This window comes from Mauremys mutica, chromosome 2, assembly GCF_020497125.1.
Source record: "Mauremys mutica isolate MM-2020 ecotype Southern chromosome 2, ASM2049712v1, whole genome shotgun sequence".
Lineage (NCBI taxonomy): Eukaryota > Metazoa > Chordata > Testudines > Geoemydidae > Mauremys > Mauremys mutica.
The window spans coordinates 284,183,685-284,210,196 of NC_059073.1; the positions used below are offsets into that span (position 1 = coordinate 284,183,685).

General features: G+C 47.8%; 1 protein-coding gene across 6 annotated transcripts in view; it reads left to right on the top strand.

Moving 5' to 3' along the window:
- The window catches only part of LOC123363951 (mitogen-activated protein kinase kinase kinase 3-like), a 114,388-nt gene that overhangs the window by 52,760 nt on the left and 35,116 nt on the right, over positions 1–26,512 (top strand). For 3 of the 6 annotated variants that reach the window (XM_045005571.1, XM_045005574.1, XM_045005575.1), the window contains 4 exons: positions 12,218–12,261; positions 13,839–13,938; positions 20,141–20,254; positions 20,955–21,066. In XM_045005571.1, the coding sequence (XP_044861506.1) occupies positions 12,218–12,261; positions 13,839–13,938; positions 20,141–20,254; positions 20,955–21,066 (370 nt within the window). The remainder of the gene's footprint in view (positions 1–12,217; positions 12,262–13,838; positions 13,939–20,140; positions 20,255–20,954; positions 21,067–26,512) is intronic. The other 3 variants (XM_045005572.1, XM_045005576.1, XM_045005577.1) reach the window with 2 other exon arrangements.

Below are 26,512 nucleotides of genomic sequence, written 5' to 3' on the forward strand. Positions count from 1 at the left end.
CAGGAGGGTGCTCTGGGCTGAGACCAAGGGGCTCAGAGGGCATGAGGGGGATCAAGGCTAGGGCAGGGGGTTGGGGTGCAGGGTCTGGGCTGTGCTTACCTCAAGCAGCTCCCAGAAGCAGCAGCATGTCCCCTCTCCCCCTTCTACTCATAGGGGCAGCCAGGAGGCTTTGCACGCTGCCCCGTCTACAGGTGCCGCCTCGGTGGTTCCTGGCCACTGTGGGCTGCAGAGGCAGCTTGCTTAGCCCCCTGGCTGCCCCTGTGCGTAGGAGCCAGAGCAGGACATGCTGCTGCTTCCAGGAGCCGTATGGAGCCAAGCAAATCCCAGCCCCTGCTCTCCGGCAGGAGCTTGAGGGCTGGATTAAAACATCCGAAGGGCTGGATGTAGCCCCTGGGCGGTAGTTTGCCCACCTCTGGTTTATATTACATCATTCTCTGATATCTGGCAACTGAACTACAACCCCCACGAAGCACTATGTAGCAGCACATCCAGAGAGAAATGTTTGGTTTCGAGTGTTCATTTTTTAATCAAATTTTCCATGGAAAGTAAACATTTTTTTTAAAGAATTTTATTTAGTCAGCAGCACAATTTTCCATTTAAAAAAAAGGTTGGATGAAAAAATTTCATCTTTTTCTGTATGTCTTTCACAAGGCAGGAGTGCTCGGTTTGTGGAACAAACATTACAGGAGAGGATGTTATAATATTTGTACACCCCCTACGCCCATTCCACAGGGCGCTCTCGACACCGATCGTCCCATTTCCTCTGACATTGGCTAAACTCCTTCCTTAACTGACATTAGCGAAATTCCAGAACTTGCCTAACATGACTGTTAAGATTGTGCAAAGATAGGAAGTCGCGTGTGCCCGTGTGCGCCAGGGCCTTTCACAGCGAGAAATTTTCTTGAGACAAAATGTTCATAGATTGCTGGTTTTCCCATCAAACCATGTGAAAATGTGCTGGGTTTTTTTTTACGTTTCTGTGTGAAAATGGGTCTTGGTGCAGCACTAAATTTTGAATTTCAAATGCTGTGCTGATGAGAAGCTATAAAAGGGAATAATAATATAGAGCTCTGATCCTTTCAAGCCATAGAGCTCATTATCCCCATTTTTCAGATGAGGAAGCTGAGGCATGTGAATGGGAAGTGGCTTGCCCAAGGTCATGCATTAGCAGCAGAGCTGGGAATTGAACCCAGTTCTCTTGAGTCCTGATTCAGGGCTTTATCCACTAGGTTGTACTACCTCTTTGGTTTGTAGGCGGAGTAAGGTAAAGACATTTTGGGAGACAAAGAAACATAAGGAGACAAGAGATGGGGACCATAATATTAAAAATAATAATAAACAAGATCTTTTGGAAAGGATCGAGACCATTCTTGCTTCTGGGTATAACCCCCAACCTCTAACAGATGGGGGATTTAGAAGAAGCTTTCCCTGGGGACAGGTTTTCCTTTTAACTGCTGTTAAATGGTTTCATCCTGTGAAGGAGCTAATATTGGCCATTGCCAGGCACGATACTGGACTGGCCGGACCACTGGTCTGATCCAGGCTGGTGACTCCTGTATTCGTATAACATGGAAAGAGAGTGAGAGAGGAAACGGTAATTGAAAATAGCGTAGAGAAAGATGCAGTGTGATCTGTTACAGGAACGAAAAGGGGGGGGGGGGGACTGAAGTAAAGCCAGAAGGGGAAGGAAGGTTAAAACAAAGCAAGGGGGAGAGAAAATGAGTTATACATTTTTAAAAACCAATTATTTGTGGAATGCCATTGTTACAATTCAATACAACAGATGATACACACTTACAATAACAATAACTTCTGCAGTAGAAGCTCAGAGTTACGAACTGACCCGTCAGCCCCACACCTCATTTGGAACCGGAAGTACACAATCGGGCAGCAGCAGACCCCCCTCCCCACCCCTCAGAAAAAAGCAAATACAGTACAGTTCTGTATTAAACTTAAACTACTAAAAATATAAAGGGAAAGCAGCATTTAGTTTCACAGCTGCATTAAGTCAATGTTCAGTTATAAACTTTTGAAGGAGCCACTATAAGGTTTTGTTCAGAGTTACGAACAACCTTCATTCCTGAGGTGTTCGTAAGGTTCTATTGTACATCTTACATAGTGCTTTTCAACAGTAGGTATCAAAGCATGTTACAAAGGAGGTTGGGCTGTTATCCCCATTTTACAGATGGGGAAACTGAGGCATATGGAAATGAAGTGACTTGCCCAAGTTCACCTCAGAATCCAGTGGCAAAGGTGGGAATAGAACCCAGGCCTCCTGGGTCCCAGTCTAGTGCTCTAGCCACTAGCTGTCACTGACCCATACACGTCACGTTGTGTCTTCCTTTAGACGGCAAAGCTTTGGGAGAGGTATGGATGCATGACAATCTTGCACCATGACCTAGTGGGTGTAGTCTATGGGGGAGGAGGTGTTGGGTACAATTTTCCAAGCCTAGATCTTAGTGCTTTGTGCTGTATAATTCTAAAATATCAGGATAGTACAGAGAGGCTAACCCCTTATCTGCCTTTCTCCAAGCAGGCCACTTCCAATAGACCTCATCTCACCATGGGCTTCTCAGCTAACCACACATCGTGCCTTCCCATGTGGAGGGAAAGGGCTGAGATGAACATGGAGAGAGGAAAAAACTAAATTGTTGAACAACCTGGCAACTAGACATGCGGGGGATCCATGCAGATAATTCCTAATGCCAAGGATTAGTCATGTCCTATTGTGGTTTAGGGACATGGTCCAGATGTCTGGATTATAACATTTTGTAGCTAAAAACGGGTAAGTGTAGAACAAATCCAAGCAAAGTGTAAGTGAATGAGTTAGTTGGGGAGCCCCCTTGTCTGTGTTGGAAGATCGAGGTCAGTTTGTTTGGGGTTTGAGGTTTAGAAGTGAACCCATTGCTTCTCGGATTTACAGAGTTTAACTAGAACTGGACCAGTTGAGTGCAGCATTGCCCAGTGAATTCCTGAACTAGTGAATGGAAAAAGAGGAAAACAATATACTCTGGCCCCCTACCATGCAGTACATGAAGGCGCCACCCACCAACTAATAGAGAAACCACCACAAGGGAAAAGGGACAGAAATCAGACTGGAACTTTGGGCAGAGCAATAACAGAGCTTTTAGAGAGAGTTTTTCGTCTGGACATTTCAAGCGCTTTACAAACATGGGTCAGTATCATTATCATCATTTGACAGGAGGGGAAACTGAGGCAGAGTAACCTGTCCTAGGTCAGACAGCAGGGCAGTGGCACAGCTGGGAATAGAATGCTGGTCTCCGAGGCCAGGACAACAGTGTACAGCAGGGGTAGGCAACCTATGGCACAGGCGCCGAAGGCGGCACTCAAGCTGATTTTCAGTGGCATTCACGCTGCCCGGGTCCTGGCCACCAGTCCGGGGGGCTCTGGATTTTAATTTAATTTTAAATGAAGCTTCTTAAACATTTTAAAAGCCTTGTTTACTTTACATACAACAGTAGTTTAGTTATATATTATAGACATAGAAAGAGACCTTCCAAAAACGTTAAAATGTACGACTGGCACACAAAACCTTAAATTAGAGTGAATAAATGAAGCCTCGGCACACCACTGCTGAAAGGTTGCCGACCCCTGGTGTACAGTAAGGGGAAGAGAATTTCAGAGTTCTGGGGCATTTTATTTTTCCTTTTAAGGCATTCGGAAAGGTAGCAATTGAAATATCAGAAGGCATTTGTCTGAAATTTTAACACCAAAGAGTCGGCAGCTCCATACCCATCAATCTTGTTTGCCACAGTGGGATGGGAAGCAAGAGGCATTCGCTCCTGTGGCCTAAATTACTGAAGGCTTTAGGCCAAGATTGTCAAGGGACTCATGATTTCGGGTGCGCAACTGTTGATGCCTTCAAAGGGTCCAGATGTTCAGAGGCTGGGACTCCCTTTAAGGTGCACTCCAGATCAGTGGTCACTTCTATGAATAGTGGCTTTAAAAAATAACAGTACATGTAGGATCAGATGAAACACCCTACTTCCGAAAAGTGCCACACTTTGTGGAGATGGTGGCTGGCTTGAAATCTGAACCAAAGGGTGGTTCAGAATTTTGCAAATGGCGCTTTTAGAACAGATTGGTCTAACACCTTTGAACATGCCTAAATTTGTGGGGGAGGGGGCAACTGGAAGATTTGCAAAATGGAGCCCCGGTTGGCTGAACCAAACCCTCACATCTGAACATGCTTGAACTTCAGGGTGTTTGAAACTCACCCCAGATCTACCTTAAGTCCGATAGGTTTCCATTACTGGAGTATCTGAGCACCTCACAATCTTTAGTGGGTTTATCCCCAACACCCTGGGAGACAGGGAAGTGCTATTATCCCTATTTTACAGACGGAGAATTGAGTCAGACAGGCTAAGGATGGGATTCACTTAGGCACCTTAGTCCCATTGAAATCAAGAGGCTTTAGGTGCCTAAATACCTTTGTGAATCCCACCCTCAGTGATTTGCCCCAGGTCTAGTGGGAAGTCTGTGCTGAAGCATGGAATTGAATCTAGGTCTGACTCCTGGGCCAGTACCCTAACACTGGACCATTCTTCCTCTGAGCTTTGGGTCTTGGACCTATCTCTGACTTAGAGTAAGACTTTGAATCACGCTCACTGCGCTGTTTGCTTAATGCTTCTTAGTGCAGTTTCTGTGTTTCTGTACCTGCCCATAGTAAACTGCACTGAGCTGCTGCAGAGGAATGCATTAGTCTGCAGTTTAATGCAACGACCAGACCTTTCCACTCTTCATTAGACATTGCACCTCCCAGCTTCCCCTCCACTTTCGACATGCGCCCCAACCCGATGTGTCTCCCAGCTCTGAGTGAGACCTCTCTAAATGGGAGCTGAGAGTGCTCATTGTAGCCCAGCAGGATCTATTCTTTCTAAGCCGTTTCCATTTCCAGGCTTAACTGTGTGGTGTGGTGTGAGTATGTGTTTTTATTACGAAAGCAGTCTGCTCTTTAGGGAACTCTGCATAAGATCATGATTCACCTCCTTTGGAAGCACTTTTTCCATTTTCCAACATTTCTCCTAATCTAAACCAGTGAGCGTAGCTGCTTTTCCCAGTTTCACAGTGAAAAGCACGGGGGCGGGAAGCAAAGCAGAGTTTGGCTAACCTCACAGGGTGTGTGTTCTTTAGCTGGACAAGTTCTAGTTAGAAGCAGTTGATCCATTTACTTCTCACTGGCCTGCAGGAGCTGGAGTGGAGGAGACTTCACAGTTCTTGCTGATCCTTTCCTTTCCGACCTGCTAGGGGCTGCAGCTAGATTTGCTTCAACATTTTTTTCTCAGAAACCAAGAGGTTTCAGGCTTCTCTTTAATTAGCATTTTTAAGGAAGAGGCCAAAATAACCTTGGAAAGTTGGTGACACACTTGTGGTTGCCACGGTGGGTTCATTTTATTTTTCCTTTTAAGGCATTCGGAAAGGTAGCAATTGAAATATCAGAAGGCATTTGTTATCTAGGCTATGGGGAAACAGCAATAGCAATACCTTGAAGGAGAATGGTCAGAAATCAAGAAAAGTTGGTGGTATCTCCTGTCACTTTTATTTACATGTTTGTTTATTATTAATAATAATTGTATATTAAAATAGAGCCTAGAGGCTCCATCCAAGATCAGGGCCCCATTCTGTTAGGTGCTGTACAAACACTTAGAGCTTGTCTATACCAGGGTAAAAGGTGTCTTTTAAAACTCTAGTGTAGACTTGGCAAATTGGATTTTATGTCCAAGGTGACCAGTGACACACCAGATGAAGGAGGGTTGAGTGGCTAGGGTGCTTAGGACATGGGAGTCCTAGATTCAAGTCTTTGCTCTGCCACAGATTTTCCTGTGTGACGTCAGGCAGCTTATGCCTACACTGCCATCAGGGGTGTGGCTGCAGCTCCCGTTGACATACCTGAGCTGACTTTGATCTAGCTAGCGTGGGTGCCAGTAGTTGTAGCAGCAGCAAAGGCTAGCCTCGTGAATACAGCCCAGCCCAGGACTCTTAAGCAGCTGCCACAGCTACGCTGTTTGTGTTACTTGAGGTAGCTTTGATCTAGTTACACGCTGCCTGACTGCAGCATGGACCTGCCCAATGTCTCTTCAAGCCTCTGTCCTCTTTCTGTAAAATGGGGGTAATAGCACTGCCCTACCTCACAGGCTAAATACATTGTGAAGTGCGCAGACGCTGCAAAATAAACACCTTGTATAGATGGGGCGTTAGGACTATAACTGGAGCTGTACTTTTTTTTTATACATAGGCTTGTATTGATCATTATTATAAACAGCTAAAGTAAGTGTCAGCTGTCCTATCGACCTGCGCTGACTGAATGAGTTCGTAGGTGTCACGCCAGAAGCCGGATCTTGAGGAAAGGGGAAAGCCTTGTGATGCAAAGGACAGCTTGTCACTTATCGGATTAGCGGGGTCAACCAGTGTTGTCAGTTGCTTGTGTGTATGTGTCCTTCCTGTGTGCTTTCCCAGCTGTGTACAAATAGCTGATTCAACAGACCTTGATAGGGCTACCCAGAGTGGTTAAGTGCTGGAGGCTGGAATGGCGTTGCCTCCGTAGCGCCGTTTAGGCTGCTCAGTGCTTTTGTTCTTGGAGCTTCATTGTTACTAGTAGATAATGCAGAAGACTTCAGTGTTACTCCTGAAGAAAGACCACAGGCACTTGGCCAGGCTTATTGCCACCTAGACATAGTCTCAGCTCCCTGGCGCCATAGTGACAGGTCCACTGACACGAGTTCCTAGTAGCAAGGAATGGCTCAGTCGGCTGCAGGAGTTTGTGCCATGCCTCTAGGCCATGCAAAGAATTAAGGTAAAGAACCCGGACATTTATAGGCTAAGACAAACAACTAAAATACCCAACCAATGCACCACCTTACGATATAGTTCATGACTTCTATTCATTACTTCCCCTTGTTCCTAATATCTTGGACCAAACATCCCTATTCATTATATTGTCAAACCATCTTATCTTGTACTCGACTGGGATGTAGCTGTACTTGCTGAAATATATTTACAGAAATATCTAGTTCCTAGTCCACTAGCAACAACTTTGCCAAGTTCATGTACAGGACCGTGAACTTGTAAGCATCTGCTTTAATACATGGCCTGACTTTGGTTCACAGCCTCTGGTTCAGGCCTCGGATCTTGCACCAAACTCTCTGTATTTGGTGTATGTTTGTCGTGGGTGTCTCTGAAAATGTTTGTGTTACAGGAAGACCTGGGGCATATGAGAATGATTTTAATCTAAGCCCTGTAAAGATCAACTGCCTGCTACAGCAATAGGCAGCTTAGAGTGAGAGAGAAAAGATAGGACCATGGACCGGGAGGAGTCAAGAGACCTGCATTCTGTGCCACTGACCTGCTGTATGATCTTAGGCCAGTCATTTTGTCATCTCTGTGCCTTAGTTTCCCCATCTTTAAAATTGAGATAATTGTACCGGCTGAAAAACCAGAGTATTTTTGTAAATAACTGAGAGGTATTTTGTTCAAAATCAGTTTTTTTTGATTGAACAAAATTTTTGTCCACGTTGTAAAGTGATTTGAACTCTATGGGTGAAGCACTCAAGAGCTAAATAAATGGCCACCCCTTGTTTCACTAAATGTATCACTTGCTTTTCTGCCACCTCTCTACCTTTTCTCCTCCACTGCCCAATACCTCCCGTTGAAAGGAAGAAAGTAAATTAATATGGAATACCTGACACATGTCAAGCCCAGTTCATCAGGAAATCTCCAAGTGCTTTCCAAAAGAGGCTGTTGTTACCCTCTCTGGGCCTCACTTGTAAAAGGGGGTTAAGTGATATGGCCAGGATTATGCAGCATCCCATAGCACAGGTGATTGCTGTTGTGTAGCTTCCTAAGAGAGTGGAAGGCTTCTTGCATGGCCCCTCAGCCACATGCAAGAGTCTCTCATGATCTGCCCCTTAATATTTGCAGTGTGCTTTGAGATCCTTGTATGAATGGTGCTGTAATTGCTCGTGTCTTGGTCTTGTGGTTGGGGCCCTGAACTAGGACTTGTGAGATTTGGGTTTAGTGCTTGGCTGTGCCACAGCCTTCTCTGTCATCTTGGGAAAATCACTCAGGGCCAGATTTCCAAGTTTGCAGCACCCACAACTGGGGCTTGATTTTCAGAGGTGCTCAGCACCCAGCATTGTCTTGGGACATCTGTGCCAAAATTTTCAAGAGCTGATCATGCAGTGTGCTGAACAGTTGTGAAAATCTGGCCTTCAGTCTCTTTGTACCTCCGCTCCTACCTGCACAAAGAGGATAATAACAGCACTTTTTGTCTCTTTTGTCTAGTTACACTAAAAGCTCTTTAAGGGAGGGACTGTCTTTTGCTGTGTGTAGATACAGCACCTCGCTTGGGGCTTTGATCTTCATTGGGACCTCTAAGCAGAACCAACATTCGAAAGGTTAATAATAATAATGTACTGCCAAAGTAGGAAGCATTGTGAATTAAATATTATTAGCTACAGATTGAATAAAGTGAGGGAAGGATTCAAAACAAGAATGTAACCACCTGATTAGCTTCCTGTTTTTCTCCCTCCCAAATGTGTATATTTTAAAACCCCCATTTTATGTTTTAGTGTTTTGTTTTGTTTTTTTAATATACATGTACATTCAAAGTGTTTTTCTCCAAGATACCCTGCTTGTTTATGGTTCTCTCCTCACAAGTGGAGCACAATTATGTGGGGCAGCTGGTGTATTTTTGTTGGCCGCTGTCCGTGGAAGATCTGCCTTGTTGTTGTTGTTGTTAATGTAGAAGAAAAGGATGCAGCAGTGTTCTTTTTTTCTCCCTCTGGAGTTTTTACAAGTGTGTTTGACATTTTCCAGCACCGAGCTGTTTTTAACATTTTTGTCTGAGAAACTGCTTTGCTCAGCATAAATCTGCAGAGCATTTAAGCGTGTATTTACTAAGTTGGGGCAAAAGTTGCATGGGGGCTTTCCTCCCTGTGTTTCCTGCTTCACTAGTGGGGTGAATCTCAAAAGAATCTGGCACTGATTTGCCTCTCATTTATACAGTGTAAATATCCACTGTTTTCCAGGGAGTGAATCCTGCTGTCGGTGACTCAGCCAGGCCCTGCATTTGGGTTCACGTCACAGGAGCATCCAAAAGTTTCGATTGGGAATGGCCCTGACTCCACCCCATTTCTCCTCTGCCAAATGCCCCCCAAGCAGCAGAGGACTGCATAACCCAAGCCCAGATCCATGTCCATATTTTGCAGCTGGCTGCTACCTCTAGGAAGGTTCTAAACCAGAATCCTTGGACCTGAAACAGTCTCCCCTCCTCCCCCTGAATTTTGGGATGTTTGAAATCCAGTTCAATACTTCACCACTTAGACCTGTCTCTAATGTGGATGCTGATGCAAAGCTTTCCAAATGGGCTGCAGTCTAATGTAAGCACCTGAATAGCACAGACCTGGAATTCTCATGGGAACACACTTCCTGATGCATTTCTGATGCTTTTCCTTCCAGTACTGACTGGAGCAAATGGACTTACTAGGAGAAGAGGCCTTCTTGGGATATTTTAGCACTTAAGGGTCAAAACTGGAAATAAAAATACACCTCTACCCCGATATAACGCTGTCCTCGGGAGCCAAAAAATCTTACCGCATTATAGGTGAAACCGCGTTCTATCCGAATTCGTGTTGTATTGGGTCGCATTATATTGGGGTAGAGGTGTACCCTCTTTTCCTGAAGCTCCAAAAATTGGTGGCTGGTGGTCTTTATTATTCTAAACTGGCTCACTTCTCCCTATGCTGCGTGTTAGCTCGTCAGACATGGCTTTTAGGGGCCAGTCCTCAGATCTGCAATATCCCTGGACTTCAGTGTGTGTTGCATTACTTGGGACCTTTGAGGATCTGGCCTTTTAAAAATAATCCTAATGAGCAGCTAGCTCCTGGTTCCCCATTCGAGACACAGCCGTTTTAGCTCTGCCTTCCTTTTTGAAGGGTGAGAGTATGGAAACTGTGCCTTCATGCTCTGGAAATGCAGGGTTAGCGATAAGAAACACGCTCAGGAAGTGTTGTCACCCACCCATTCAGGAGTTATCCTTTTCAGATGCAGGGAGTATACGACTTCTTCTTCATCAGTGCTACGCCCACAAAGGGAGGTGGGGAATACATTGGTTGCTAATGGAAAGAAAATAACTAGTTTAGTGTGTACGGGGAGTGGGGGAGGGGAGGATAGGACTAAAATGCCTCTTGTTAATTGATTTTCCCCCCTTGAACCCAAGTGGTTCCAAGTGCAGCAGGGTTGGGGTAGTGGGATGGCCGTATGCTTCGTGCACTGCACTGGAACTGCAGAGATCTGGGGTAGTGGAAGGTCCCTAAAAATGGGGGGGTCACTGGCACCTGAACCGTGGTCCCCACCTCCTTGCACCGCCCCGTCCCCCTACTCTCATGCCCCCTCTTCCGCTGAGCCCCACCCCCGCTCACTCCTCCCTGTCCCTTCCCTCCTGTCGCTCACCCTTATGGCTGTTAAAAAGTGATGGGGCCCTCCCCCCTTCCCACCTGTTCTGGTGCCCCTGATCTGGGGTGAGTTGCTTGCTGTGCAATAGACTCCCTGTGCAGTCTTGGGCACGGCACTTACTCTCTCTGTGCACTGGGGCTGAGACAGAGGGGACTGGGTCTAGTGATTGGAGCAGGAGTCCGAGTTGGAAGTCGGGCCATGGGTCAGAGCTAGTCAGGTCTAGGATTGAGGTTAGAGCCGAAGTCAGAGAGTCATGCCACGGGTTGGAACCAGATTCAGAGACCAGAGGCAAGGCTCAGGAACAGGGCAGTAACCAGGAGCAGGTCGTGAAAACAGTATCCAGGGCTTTGTCTACACGACACAGCTTTTAGTGCCAGGGCTGTGTTGCCACTGTTTGTCGGCTCTCCGGCCAATGAGCGGGGTTAGCTTCTCCTGCCGACAACATGCTGTTCACGCTGGCACTTGTCTCAGCAAAGCGTCTGTATTTCAGGGGGTGGGTGTAAAACACTTCTGAAAGACTCAAGTTTGGTCGTTGAATTGCCACTGTAGACATAGCTCAGGAGTCAAGCAAGTGGGCAGGGCCCAACATAGCAGGTAGAACCCACTTGTGCAGACAACTTCCTGTGCCCCTTTTGGGTTTAAATAGAAGCCCTGACCAATCGGAGTTCACATGCTCCTCCCACCAGGGCCAGGGAAGCATGGCCTGGTGTAACTTCAGGTTTCATGGTTTCTCCTGCTCAGTTGGCTAGTAATGAGCTACAGGGTTGGAGCAGGGCAGCAACTGTTGACTAGAAATCTGCAGACCCACTTGCAAGAACTACGTGAGTGGGACAGGTTGCCTTGCTTCCCCAGGAGCGGAGTGAGGAGAATACTCCCTTTCCTCCACCCTTTGTCTGCCTTGCTTGTGAGCTTTTTAGGGTGGGGACTGCCTGTGACTCCTACTGTAATGGGTCCTTGATCTCAGCTGGGCCTTCTAGTTGGAAGACAAAGTCACTTGTGTGTGTGTATGTACAGTGCCTAGTGCAATGGGATTGCGGTTTTGATTGGATTCTGTAAATTATACCATAATTAATAAAAGCTAACACCATGAGCTAGAGTTGGGTGGATGTTACAAGCTCAGTTCCAAAATAGTATTGGATCCAGTATGGTTTATTTCCTTACCTTCGTTGCTATGCACTATGAACAGCTGCTAAGCTTTACCCTGCAGGTGGCTTCATTTCAGTTGATGAAAGGCTCTGAGAACTTCTGCTGAGAGAGACATTATGGGTAAAACTTTCCAAAGCACTTGAATGACTTGGGAGCTGAAGTCCCATTTACTTTCAATCAGACTTAAGTGCTTAAGTCACTTTTGAAAATGGGATTTCATCACCAAAGTCATTTAAGCGCTTTTGCAAATTTCATCCTACATAAATGTAAGTTGTCGATAAACTTAGTTTATCAATGATGTAGCTTTAAAGGGTGAGTAGTTAGCGGTCAGTGAGGTACCATTTATTTATGCAGAAGTTTATTTTTATCACATTATGGGCCAAGTACAGTTCTCGGGTAGTTGAGCACCGAGCTCCCGTTGATACGCTTGGCTTCTGTTGAGTTTACAGTCAGAAGGCATTGTGGCCCTAAATGGACCTGATTTAAAGACCACTGAAGTTAGTGGAAGCCTTTCCAATGACTGCAGTGGGCTTTGAATCAGATCCATTTCAATTAGACTCACGGGATCTTGGGAGCTAACTGATTTCCTCTCTTTCAGCAGCGGAATGCCAGGATCAAGTTTGAATATGATGGAGAGAAAAGGTGCGTTCCTGACCCGTTCCCGCATTTCCCTTGGTGCAGGCCGGCAAAGGGCCCATGCTCGCCCTCACCTGCGATTGTAACGCCCATTGTAAGCAATGAGAGCTTGGCATGGGAGAGGCCTGTGAATTCAGCCATAAGTATTTCCTGGGGCTAGTGAACAGGCAGATTAGTTCCCAACTGTGGTTCATTAAATGCCACTCACCAGTAGCTTTATTCTCAAACCCTGGTGAATTTAGCTGGACTTCAGGCCTCCCACATGGGTGTATTCTTCGATTAGTAGCCTGTGGCACTTACTTGAGATAACCAGATTCTGGGCACGGGTCCCATAATAACAGAGCTGTGATTTGAAGGCTGCCTGCCCTCCCTGCTTGACGTTTATGTGGAAGGCTCTCAGCTTGTTGGAGGGTCCAGTGACAGTGGCAGAGCAGGACACTTTGGAGAGTCAGGATCTCTTGGGCTAAGATGCGTGATAACTAGTGCACTATGAATAGGGCTCCGTGTCTGTCGCGGAAGTCATGGAATCCATGACTTTCTGCAACTTCAGTGACTTCTGCAGTGGCCGGTGTGGCTGACCCCAGGGCCGCCCAAGCAGATAGCCCCGGGGACAGCCACCCCGGCCATTGCAGGAGCAGCCAGCCGCTCAGGCGGACACCGGCCGCTGCTCAGGTGGTGTAGCTGGCTCTGTGGATTGCCCGAGCAGCAGTCCCCGGGGCGGCCAGAGCAGCCGCTGCTCCAGCGGTCCCCAGCAGTGGCCCCCTGGGGCGACCCCCCACAACAGCATTCGCCCCCCCGGTATCCCCTTAACAGCACCCCCTCCCCCCAATTTAGTCACAGGTGTTTTTAGTATGTCATGGATAGGTCACGGGCGTGAATTTTTGTTTATTGCCCGTGAGCTGTCCATGACTTTTACTAAAAAGACCCGTGACTAAATCGTACTCTTAACAACAAACCAAGATGCTTAGATAATACACACATAGTACAGGGGGTCAAATCCTGCCCTCAGATATGCAACCTGTCTGAAGTCAATGGGCGCTTGCACCTGAAGGTGGGCTGGCGTATGACTCACCATGTAAAATCAAACCATCGGCTGCAGTTCAGTACTGCTCTTCATAGCCACGGACATGGCAGATCACAAAGAAAACTAGCCAATGCCCCGTGAGTGGCACCTCTGCTAAATCTAGATGATGTGCTGCTGGGCTAGATCCTGCCAGTTGCAGCCCCTGTACACCATAGAGAGGGCGGAGGGGTTAGGCTGCAGCAGGAAGCCTCAGAAGGATCTGGATGGGGTCAGCCAGAATTCCTCCTGGGCACCACAGGCAGCTAGCACCGTATTAGCAAAGAGCAAGGTCCGTGCTCCCCGGCCACCCGTAACTGTTCTGTGTGGGGGAAGGGAAGCTACTTGTGGGCTCACTGCCACGATCTACCCCATGTTATTGATCACTGTTACTTATTAACATGGCACTGATGGGATAAGAATACCGGTCCCTGCTCCAAAAAGTTGGCCATCTAATCCAATACCGTGGCACCCATGTACCCACATGACGCTTGTGCTGTTCATTTTCTGTATGTATGTACAGGATTCTCCAGTTTCCAAGACCAGTCAAATTCAAAGAAGTGCTACAGAAAGTCATGGATGCTTATGGACAGATGATGGATTTGCACTATGCAAACAATGAGGTACTAAGCTGTTTGTGTTTACAGCCTGGCAGGGTCCCAGTTTCAGACTTAAACAGTAGTTTATTCCTAATCCTCTAATTTGGGGACAGAACATACTGATGCGGAAGAGGACGATCCTTCCTGATGTTTTCTGTCCTACTTAGCATGCAATAGCTCTGTGTTAAGACCCTGACTGAACTTGTCTCGATACCGAAACGGGGAGCAGTAGCTAACGCGGCTCTCTCAAAGCGACTTTAGTACAGGTATGGGGTGGTGGGTGGAGACCCAGAACAAACGGCCCGCCCCCTCAGAGGAGGGAGGGCCCACAAAACCCAGAACTTAACTGACTGACAGCTCTGGAGAACTAAGTCCTCTGCTTATCTACAGGACGGGTACAGCACAAATCAGCAGCAGTACAGCCTTCTCCACCAAAGCGCCTGGTTTGATAGGGGCAGCTGTAGGAGTGGTTGGTTCCCTGAATCCCAGGGACTGCTGCTGAGGCTGCCAAGCTAATAGCCACTTTTTTTGAGGCTGCAACGTGGGCTTCTCACTAGGAACTGGGCTGAAGCCACTCAACTAGTTTCATATGCTCCATTGAAGGGGCATCAGATGGGATAGATTTGAGGTCATTGCTGATCTGGGCTGACTTGAACCCAGGCCGTGACAGCTGACATGGTAGGGAAGCTTGTACTTTCACCCCTTGTGCTGCGCTAGTTCGGTGGGTAAGTGTGCCCTAATTCCCTCCAGTGCCAGCACTGAATTCATTTTAATGTAGCATCCCAGCTCCAAGCCATGTTAGCTTATCATTAGAACTGAGCTCTCCCCACTGTATGTTTCTGTGGCAGACGCTCCAACCCAATGCAAGCATCAGCCCAATCATCCTTAGCCATCAGTGTGTGGACTCATGGATTTTTAAGGACTGAGGGAATGGATCCAGTGCTTAATTTGTAACAAAAGAGGTGCTGGGGCTCAAGCAATTTTTTTTTTAACTTTCATAACAGACTCGCCAAGCCCCAGAGGTGCCAGGGCTCAGCCCTGGCAAGCATTGGCACAAATTAAGCACTGAAGGTACCAGGATGAGGGCTCTGGGTTTGTCACAGATTAGGTGACTTTCCATGACTGCCGTGACTTCAGCGGCGGCCAGCGTGGCTGACCCCAGGGCTGCCCAAGCAGCTGGCTCTGGGGCCAGCTGCTCAGGTAGCCCTGGGCACAGTCACACCAGCCTCTTCTGGAGCAGCTCTGCAGCCAGCTTGGGCGGCCCCGCAGCTGGAACAGCCCCGGCCGCTGCTCAGGTGGCCCCAGGTAGCTGGCCCTGAGAAGTGGCCTGAGCAGAGGTCCCGGAGAAGACCAGAGCTGCTGGACCCAGCCTGTTCCTGCCCCACAGCAGCGGCCCTCAGGGGTACCCCCCCAAGTTCCCTCCCAGCAGTGGCCCCAGGTCCCATCCCCATCCCTCCCCCCAGATTTAGTCAGGGGTACTTTTAGTATAAGTCACAGACAAGTCACAGGCTGTGATGTTTTGTTTATTGCCCATGACCTGTCCATGACTTCTACAAAAAATACCTGTGACTAAATCGTAGCCTTAACCATGATCATCTTGTCATCTACAGTCCTGCATATCAGGGCGTTATTTGCATACCATGATTTGTGGAGTCCCTACCAAGAGCTCAGAAGGAGCAGGCTATGAGTTGCCTTCACGTCTGGTCCCACTGTTGAAGGCAGAATCAGACCGTGGGGTTGATCATACAGTCCCAGACCCTGGTGGTTAGTGCTTAAGGCAGTCTGCCCTGCTTGTATAGTGGAGTTGGTCAGAATTTTTGTTCAAATCTTTATTTTGATGGAAAATTGCCTTTTAGTTTATATATAAAAAAAAAAGTCTGTGGGAAATGACCAATTTCAATGAAAGTTTTCAGGATTCTGTTGGAAAAACTGAACCCTGAAAACTTTGGGCGCTTCCAGTTTTTTTGACAAAACCCCAAAAAACTTGTGAAGAAAAAGTTGACCTAAAAGTTTTGTTTTCATGGAAACTTTCTGCAAGAATATAAAAAAAACAACCAGCTCCACTAGACAGTCTGATTCACATCCCATTGGCTTGAAATGGAAAGCAAAAGAACCCGCAGCCTGCTTGCTCATGTATAAAACAATCATTAGGGGCCTTAATTAAAGTACAAATGAAAAACACATTTCCTCCTTTTTTTTTGCAGAGTGAGATTGGACCAACAAATAGAAACCCCCCATCGTGTAGGGCCATGTCTTTGATGGGATTTCTGCCAGGATTCTATTTGCATAGGCACAGTTTTATATGCATAAATAACTTGCGTATGCGATTTTTGTGGTCAGATAACAGAACAGATGTGTGCAGAACCCATTTGAACTTGCTGTGCCACCTGGGTTTTGCATGTGCAAATTCTGCAAGCAATGCTGTTGCTAGTGCTCACGATAAATGTCTAACACTATGGCAGAATTGGCCCTCTAGGCTGCAGCTTTGAATGTAGCCAGAAATGTTACACATTTTCTAATCTTGGGCATTCTCTGATAGTCCCTGCCGGAAAAAGCCTGCATGGAATTCTCCAGGAGTGAGTCACTTCATTCCAGGTTTCTTTCCACTGAAAGATTCTTCCAACAAGAACAAATAGAAGTTTATGTAATATACTGTACCCTCTGCTAGGGAATGCCTGCCTGTGCATTTGCATAGCACTTAGCACGATGCTGAGTAGGCCACAGGGTGCTGCTACTTTAGAACTAATAAGTAATTATAAGCATAAGAATGGGCTTAGATTTTCATTTTCTTTCTGTAAATCGTCTGTGTGTGAAAATATGCACCCATTGATATACAGGGCATTATGCATCCGAGAGCATTATCATGGAAATAGTATAATCCAATGAAACAGAACTTACAGAAAGGCTGTCCATGACACACCGTGCTTGGGCTAATGGTGTGTTCTGGAAACAAATTCTGTTCTCGATTACACCGGTGTAAATCTAGAGTAACTCCACTTCATTTCGAGCATCCTTTGGCCTTTTCTTTTTACACAGACAGAACCTTGCCTTTATTATATGTCTGAATCCCCCCATGGTTTCAGTTGGATGCAGTAATCTATCCTCATCTGAGCTGTGACATCCCTGAGCATTGTTAAGCAGTTGCTTCATTCCTCACTAGAGGTGGCTGCATTTCACCTGGGTTCTGTTCCTGGCTCTGCCACCGTCCTGTTGTGTGACCTTGGGCAAATTGCTTCACCTCACTGGGCCACTGTTTCCACCGTGATCCCCTTTTGTATGTCTCCTCTATTTAAATTGGAGCAAGGACGGTCTGTCCTCGTGTGTCTGTACTGCACTTTGCACAACAAGGTCCCAAGGTGCTACTGTGGTATAAATAATAAGTGAATAGTCTCACCCCTTTTCAGTTATTTTTTTAGATCTGGGTAAGGCGCAATGGATTGGCCAGTAGCCCCGACAGTAGAAAATGAGGCCTGCCATCCACGAGTGCCGAAGGGAGGACTTGCAAGCTCGTCACTTTCCTACCTGTCATCGGAGTTACTCCGTTTATAGACAGAAGAAGCAAAGCTGCAGCCCGGTTACGGAGCGTGCAACCTGCCAATTAGTGCCTAGGCTGTGTGTGTGCGCGTGTGGCTATATTTAGTGTCTCATAGAACCCTGTTCCCAGAATCCATGTATACAGCAGCCTAGATGCCAAATAGAGCAAAATCCACTTGCCAGACGTGGGTGATTGGTAAAGCCAAGCTAAATACTGCATTCACTCTGTTCCAGAGGAGGGCAATTTCAGCTTGATGCTTTTGGCATCCCCAGGCCGGCCTGTGAATGGATTAATGATGTGGTAGTGGAAGGAGACATGGTGACCTGGAGAACATTTTGTTCAAAGCAGCGGCTGAGAGAATGCAGTTTGGAAAATATGCGAGTAGCTGGGTGAAGGTGGGGGTTATGGAATTACCCGATGGGTTCAGGGCCAAATTCCACTCTTGGAGGAAACCAGGGGTAATGTAAGGATGGAACGTTGCCCTGTGCATTTTGCATTGAGGCAGCCTCAGGCATTATAAAGCAGAAGTTAAACATGAAGCGGATTCTGCTCCTAGCTACACAGCTGCACTGACGTCAATAAACCTGCGTGCACCCACAACTGAGAGCAGGATTTGGCTTTATTGTAATCAGTGTTTTGGGATTACAAGAGACTATGGGTAGCTTTTCCACTTGACACACATGCAGAATTCCCATTGACCTCCGTGAGGTCAAGCAGTGTATTGGATGGATCTATCCATCCCAGCTAGAATTGGTAAGGAATGATGGTCCAGGGGTTAGGGCATGAGCCTGGAATGTGGAATATCTGGGTTCGGTTCCTTGCTCTATCACAAACTTCCTGTGGGACCTTGGGCAAGTCATTTAGGCCTAGATTTTTTTAATGGGAATTAGATGCCTAAATACCTCTAAAAATCTGGCTCTTAGCCTCTCTGTGATTCAGTTCCCCATCTGTACTGTGGTAACGAGGGCCATGTAAGTACCTAAGATAGAAAGGTACGTAGCAAAGCTGTGGTTCTTGGCCTCTTGCCGCAACCCTAGCAGTTTCCCAGACTGAAATCTCAGCTGTATTGGCCAGTGCCTACAGCTTCCCATTCACCTGTGTGTGCTCTACCGCCTTTATCCCAGACTGCATGCACACCATCAGTGATGTATTTACCTGTGGGCCGGGCCAGACCCCCAAGGCAACCGTACATAAGGTGCAGTCTCCAGTGAGGAGCCATAAGTAGTTTTTTCCTAACATTTTGCGGGGTGGGTTTTGATCTGACCTGGTGGTGGTTGTTGCTGTGGCTGCCTAGGTGGTGGTCTGTGATCACATGAACAATTGGTCCATCTATTCCAGAGGTGCTGGGCACCTGCAGCTCCCACTAAAGTCAACAGGAAGTTACTGGGAGCCATAGGTGCTCTGCATCTCTGGAAGGCTGAACTGCTGTTCACCCTGCATTCTTGCATAGACTCAAGGTGTGGTCTGTTTGATGAATTCAGCGCCAGTGCCCCAGGCAGCCTACAGGAGATGGAGGCATTGTGCTCACTGCTCTTAGGTGGAGCACGCCCAGGCTGGAGGAAGTAGATGTTTAGCCTTGGCCCAGGGTAACAGAAAGGGGCACTAACCAGGCACCTCTGAAATGCAGCTACTTTAGGGGTTGGAGGGTAGCAGCTGACGTGCACAGCATGACACTCCACAGAGCAATGTGAGAGAGCAGAAATTTTGGTTAAAGACACTGGGGTAAATCCAGGCTTCTACCAAAACAAACAAACCTGGGACCTATAGCTGTGTCACTCAAACAGGGCGTTGTCTTGCCCACAGCAAACTCGGTGGATTTGCTTCAGCTGATAGGCTAAATGGAGCCTACTGGGAGCTGAACCGGTGGCCCAGGTGGGGAGAGGTATTTTCATATTTCAAATGTAGGAGCTAGGCCTTGTCTACACCTGGGATTTGCCCTGATTGTTCCCATTGGTGCCCAGCTGCAAGGGTAGCTGCACCAGTGCAAACCCGTAGTGTGCACAGGCTAGGATGATATAAACTGAATTTGTATCTATCCAGTTTATACCCGCTTGAGACCAGAGTAAGCTGTGTTGGTGCAGATCGCAGCTTATATTGACTCTGCCTATATACACGTGGGGTTTGTACTGATGCAGCTACTTTGGCATCACTGGTGAAGAATTGCCCAGTGTAGACAAGGCCTTAGATCACTAAGACTGAGCAGCATCCACCCATAGCTTTGTCCCCATGAGCAGCCCAAGCGCTGTTGCTGGTTAGCATGTGCACAGTTGACTTGAAGATGAGTATCAGAAGCATACGGGGGTCCAATGACTCAGAGAGAAGGGGAGCCAGGAAGATCACCCCCAGCAGCCAGGGGTCTCTGTAATGCCAGTAGTTTGGAGCCGCTGACGACTGGTAAGCTTTGTTCTTAGCTCTCTGGCCTTCCCACTGGCTGGATCATTGATGCGGCTTCCAGGCGTTCTTTGTTCTTTGCGAGCATTGTTGTTGTAATTTTATCCTGTTCCTCCATGGATCGTATCTTGGAAGAAAAGGTTAAAGCCCCTGAATGCTCAGGGGGGCTTGGGTTTTGTTTTCCATCCAGACTCTCCATTCCCTCCCAAGCCTTCTGTGCGCGGGGCGAAGTTTGTGCTTTCTTTGTTTACCCAGTTTGTGACCCTACCGTGCTACGGGTGTTTGTTCAATCCCTTCCAGCTCCTGATCCCACTGAAATCCCAGGAAGACTTGGACCGAGCAGTGGAGCATTTGGACCTTAGCCCTTCTCTGAAGAGTCTGAGGGTGTTTGTGAAGGCTCCAAGGAAAGCGAATGTGAGCCCTTGAGCTTTGTTCTTTTGTGTGCAGAGTGAGTCGCGCGGTGGTTGTGTGTGGGGGGGAACGGAAAGGAGAGACGCTGTCTTCGGGGTGTCTGCTCGTAGCTGTCTGAGTTGGCACTAGCCCGTCTCCCTCCGTACGTCTCTGCTCTGAAATCGGCCCTGTCGGCAGGTCGGTGTAAATGCTGTTGCCGGCACAGCTGTTGAATTTAATGTAGCGCTTTCTGCGAGACGGGATTGGGCGCTAAGGCAGTAGGTGATAGATCCCTGAGACAGACGGCAAGTGTCTGTCCTGTGACAGGACATCCAGGCCATGCGTCTTCCAGGGGCCTGGCCCATCCACTTTCAAAAAGTGGGAAGGGTACAGCCCTGGTTCCGGCGCCGCTGGCCTGAGATGGTAAACCCCTAAAACCCGCCCTTTTCTGTCTGGAAATCACACGTCGTAGGTGCTACCAGAAACAAACGACAAGGCCTGTTTCATATTTTTATTTATCCTTATTAACTGAGATCTGATCTGTCTTTTATGAGATTAGATTAATATGTGTTATTGTTTGGTTGTTTATTAGTCTCTCTGATTCAGTTCATTGGGTAACCAGAAAACATGGTGATCGTCACCAAATGTCATTTTCATGGGGATGTCTGGCAAGGTGCAAACCCCTGCCCTGGGGCAGAGTGTAACCGCTGCCTTTGCTCCGCAGTTCCTCCAGCCCAACAACAGTAAGCAGCATGAGATGAGAATATCCAAGTCCATGGGCGACATCATGGGGTCCCTGTATAAAGACGCTGAGAGGACGCGGAAGTATTCAACCGGTGAGTGAAATGCAATGCGCTCAGGTTCACTGCACGCCAGCGCTGGTTCTTCGCAGGCTGGCTCTACCCGCCCCATCCCTGTGCTCCGTTCTTGTCTCCTGACATTTTTACATCTGGCCAGCGCGCAGCGCAGCTAGCGTCTGGGTCTCGGCCTAGAGGAAAGGTGGTGCCAGCTGAGCGCGTGTGCTCATTGCTGCGTTGCCTGGATGCAAGAGACGCGCTGTCAGTTATCTTGTTCAAGAGCCAGGGGAAGTGCCAGAGGTTCCCGGTTTCAGACTCGAAGGGAAAACGTATCTAGTTGTAGAGGATTCAAATGAATACAGCGCTGCTGAATTTGATCAAGGCCTGGGACAGAACCCGAGGAAGTCAGCCCCTCCCAAAGCTTTGCATTAACTGTTCTCTCCCATTTTCTTTACTTTTGCCTTCTGCTTCACTCTCTTCTGTCAACAAGAAGGAAATAACGGCGCTGAGTGGGCTGGGATTCGGCAGCTCCTGTGTTATAAACCCAGCTCTGCCCCTGGGATGAAACCAGTAATTCTCTTCTCACTTCTGCTGGCTTCAGTGCATCACTCTAGATTTTCACCAGCGTGAAAGGACAATCTGTGTCCTTTCATTACTCTGGATGTGCCTCTGAACCTCTCTTGCTCCACATGGTAAAAAGGGATTCCTGGTACGGTACTTACCCCCCTGGAGTTGTTGTGAGAATGAATGTGTGTGAAGTGCTACTCAAATGAAACAGAACATCCTTTGCACTCCAATTACTAGTCTTCAGCCGGTGCTGAGATCCTACTCCCTCTGAACACTAGGCCATGAGCCTTCGGGCCCTCAGTCCACTTGTGCAGCGCCTACTGGGCCTGGTTTCTGTTCCTGCCTTTGCCACAGACTTTTGTAGCCTTGGGCAAGTCTCTTCATCTCTTTCTGTCTCTGAAATTGCTCCTCTTTTTAAATACTTTGAGATCATTGGTGAAAAGTGTTGTTGTTAGACTCCTCTTGATTGTTAATAAGACCTTTATGGAAAATCCTGTAGGATTTAATAGAGGATGGTATACTTTGTATAGATCTCGTAAACCAGCATAGAGAATCTTATGCCAGGAATAGAGATCTCTATTACATTCCATAGGCTGTCTTAAAAATTCTGTGCAGAGAAGCATTCTCCACTACATTCTATGGGGTACTTTATAATGTAATTTCTAGAGAGCCCTATTGGTTTAATCCAAATGATTGTTTAACATATATAGAGAAGTAGTGCCAGAATCTCAGTCTGGATCAGGGCCCCACTGTGCTAGGACCCCACCCCCCTGCTCCAGAGAACTTGCAATAGTATGTGCTAAAGGATTTTACCATTGCAGCAAAGGGATCTCTTTTCCTGTGGATTTACCATTTACCATTTCACATGGTATGTGCTGTCAGACAATATAGGCTGCAGCTTGTTGAAATATTGCACAGTGATTTATTTGAGATGTTCTCCTATATTAGGTCAAATTCCACCCCGGGACAGCCATGCACAACGCCTGTGGAAGTCAAGGGAGCCGTGTGTGCATATACGAGATCTGTATTTGGCTCTGTCATGTTTATTTGCCGGGGTTCTTTTAGCTCATGCTGCTGCTCTTGAGTGTTTGCCCAAAGCTTGGCAGAGTCTCTGGATGAATCTGAATGAAACACATGCGTTAATACATGTTATTGCACAAAGCCTCAGTAGGAACTTTTTGTACTTAAACAGAATAACATCTCTGCTTCTTTTCTTGGGGCATGTTAAACTGTTAACACATGCCCATAAATTCCAGTGATGGCATTGGGAGGTAATGTGTGCGTGCAGCTGGCAGAATTGATCCCACATGTAGCTGCACTAATGGGAGGATTCTAGTGATGTAGGGCACTCACTCAGATTTAAGGCCATACCACCGTGGGCTTTTACTATTATTATTATTATTATTATTATTTATTATTATTTGTATCGCACTAGCATCTACAGGCCCTAACTGAGATGGGGTCCCACTGGGCTTTGTACTGTGCATACCTAAAGTAAGAGACCACACCAGTCTTTGTCCTGAAAAGCTTAGTCTAAATAGACAAGACAGGCAAAGGAAGTATTATTAGGTCTGCAGGAATAAGGGCATGGAAAGAGTTAGTGTATAGCCCATAGCAGCGGTTTTCAACCCAGCTGACCGCCCAGTGCCACTGGGTCCAGGCTGCCCGGCTGGGTAGGGCATGGTACGATGGGGTTGGGGACACCGGCTGGCCCCACATGGTGGGCTCTGAGGCTGCCGGCCCCGCAGAGAGTCTGGTGGGGTCCGGGGCTGCTGGCCTGGCTGGCCCCACAGAAGGTCCGGGGTTGGTGTCAGGGCTGCCAGACTGCCCTGGGGTTGGGGTCCAGGCTGCCGCCTGGCTGCCCTGCCGCCCGGCCCCACACAGCAGGGCCCGGGGCCCTGCCACCAGGCCCCCCACCCAAGGCTCCATTCCTGGCCCCACTTTGTGGAGGAGTCTCTTGGCTGGAGGCACTGGGTATAGGGGTCTGTGGGGGAGTGTCTGAAGGGGGCGCGCTGTGGTTCTCAACGTGTGGGCCGGGTAACACAGGCCCACAGTGATAAATAGGTTGAGAACCACTGGCTTATAGTCTGTTGCAGAACTGGGATTGGAACTGAGATCCCCTGAGAACCAGGCCTCTGCCTTTACCAGAAGGCCGTCCTAACTCTGTCAGTTTTTGGGTCAACACGAGTATGGCGAGACCTCTTGCTGCAGTGCCTGGGTCTTCCATGGAGGTGTTAGCAACATAGCAATACAGCAGGTTGCTCTTTTCCTTTTGAATCAGTATGCTCCAGTGGGGGTAGGAGTCCCTGCGTGGATGGAGGGGCTGTTTTTTCAGATGAGGTGTAACCCTGACATTCTGATCATCCCGAGTCATTAACAACTCTATAACAGCGTTTAAAAGAGAACTGGCTAAATTCATGGAGGTTAAGTCCATGAATGGCTATTAGCCAGGATGGGTAAGGAATGGTGTCCCTAGCCTCTGTATGTCAGAGGGTGGTGATGGATGGCAGGAGAGAGATCACTTGATCATTACCTGTTAGGTTCACTCCCTCTGGGGCACCTGGCATTGGCCACTGTCGGTAGACAGGATACTGGGCTAGATGGATCTTTGGTCTGACCCGGTACAGCCGTTCTTATGTATTCTCCACCAGTAGGGATATTACTGAGCCTGATGCCCTGGCCAAATTCCAGCTTAAATAATTGGCATTTCACTTGGCTACATTGTCCTTCACTTCCAGTTGCAAAACGTTGCCTTGTGTTTGCTTCAGTGTTGACTGAGGTGAGTGAGGTTAAGGGGAAATCTCGGCTCAGCCTTAACTATGGAGCTGCGAGTCGCATCTCCATAGCAGAGCCAGGTATATTTTCAAGGGAGATTCTGTTCTGCAAAGCAACTCTGTGAACATGGCAACTTGGGGAGTGTTCTAAGTGATTATGTCTCCAAAAATTGCTCAATTTACTGGTTTGGGGGTGAAAAGATGGGAAGGTGTTTTCTGTCCGCCTTGCAGAGTCAGCCTGACTTTTGGGAGTCAAGTCTGAGCATATCCCTCCTGGCAGGTCGTTGTCAGTGACAAAGGAACCACAGGTCCAGTCTTGGCCTCGCTTCCATCTTTGCAACCCCACTGCTGATAACAGGGAGATGTGATTGATTGGAGCTTAGTAAATGATTCTATTGATACACGAGAAAGAACAAACTCCAGCGCCCTCTTCCATTGCTGTGCTGGCTCTGCTATGTTAACGGGAGCAAGCAGAAGGGAGTCTGAATCCACCCAGAGGGAGCAGATCTGCTGAGGAAAAGTTCTACCACAGCTAGACAGAAAATACTCTTGCGCTCTCAAAAAAAATTGAGTGAAAACTGATGATGTTGTTGTTGTGTTTGTTTTCATTGCAATTGTCTGTGGAAAACTTTGATTCCCCCCTCAGAAATCGCAAATGTTAGAAATGGACCGGCTCTGAGAGCAGATGCCTTTTGAAAAAAACATTAATCTAAAATCCAATTGTTTGTCCAAAAACAACAACAACAAAAAAAAAGGTGAACGGAAAAGTTTCCAACCAGTTCTGATTTTTTACATAGTCCCTTTCTAGAGCTAAAGGGCATTTTTAAGCCACAGATACCTTAGAGGAGCTGCAGGACTTTGCCGCGCCAGCAGCAGGCATTCTCTGTGCCAAAAGCTGACCCAGGCGGGATGCCTCCTGGGGTGCTGGCAGGACAGACCTTTCCAGGTGTTGCTTACCCTCTCCGTGCTGTCCGCCTTGGACTGTCAGGCAGCCGGCAAGATGGTAGGGGCCTGGCCATCTCCCAGCCCCTCTTTAGAGTATGTAACATCCCAGCCAGCAAGTGAAACGTCTTACGATCCGGAAAGCAGACTGCAGATTCCGTGCAGGTGTCCGACAGCTGCTATCTTTGCTGACCCACTGGGGATTTCAGAGCTGGAAGTGTAAGGCTCTGTAGCTTGAACTGAAGAGCCGAGGCTCTCTAGGTGGGGCTGCGACAGACGCAGTCCTCTGTGGATTGGCACTGAGAGGGTCACGTAGGATACGCTGACCAGTGAGCTGCAGGTGTACAAGGGGGGACAGGAGGGGAAGTGCTCACTCTGACCTCCTCCTCACTTGTGAGCGTGCCCAGGAGCGGCCACAATCCGGCCTGTAGTGTGTAAGGAGCTAGAGGCTGGAACAGTCTGTCATAAGAACGGCCACATGGGGTCAGACCAATGGCCCATCTAACCCAGGATCCTGTCTCCCGACAATGGCCAATGCCAGGTGCCCCAGAGGGAATTAACAGAACAGGTGATCATCAAGTGATCCATCCCCTGTCGCTCATTCCCAGCTTCTGGCAAACACAGGCTGGGACACCATTCCTGCCCATCCTGGCTAATAACCATTGATGGGTCTGTCCTCCATGAACTTATCTAGTTATTTTTTCAGCCCTGTTAGTGTCTTGGCCTTCACAACGTCCTCTGGCAAAGAGTTCCACAAGTTGACTGTGCATTGTGTGACTAAGTACTTCCTTATGTTTGTTTTAAACCTGCTGCCTATTAATTTAATTTGGTGACCCCTGGTTCTTGGGTTATGTGATAGGGTAAATAACACTTCCTTATTTCTTCTTCGAGTGATTGCTCCTATGCATTCCAGTCAGGTGTGCGCGCCGTGCGTGCACGGCTCTCCGGAACATTTTTACCCTAGCAACTCCAGCGGGCCGGCTGGGCGCCCCCTGGAGTGGCGCCACTATGGCGCCTGTTATATACCCCAGCCGGCCCGTCCGCTCCTCAGTTCCTTCTTACCGCCCGTGACGGCCAGTTGGAACAGTGGAGTGCTCTCTCACCTCCACAGCCCTAGCGTTTCTCCGTATCTTTAGTGTATATAGTAGTTAGATTAGTTGAATAAGTTAGTTGTTATAGTTGTTATGGTTGTGGTAGTAATA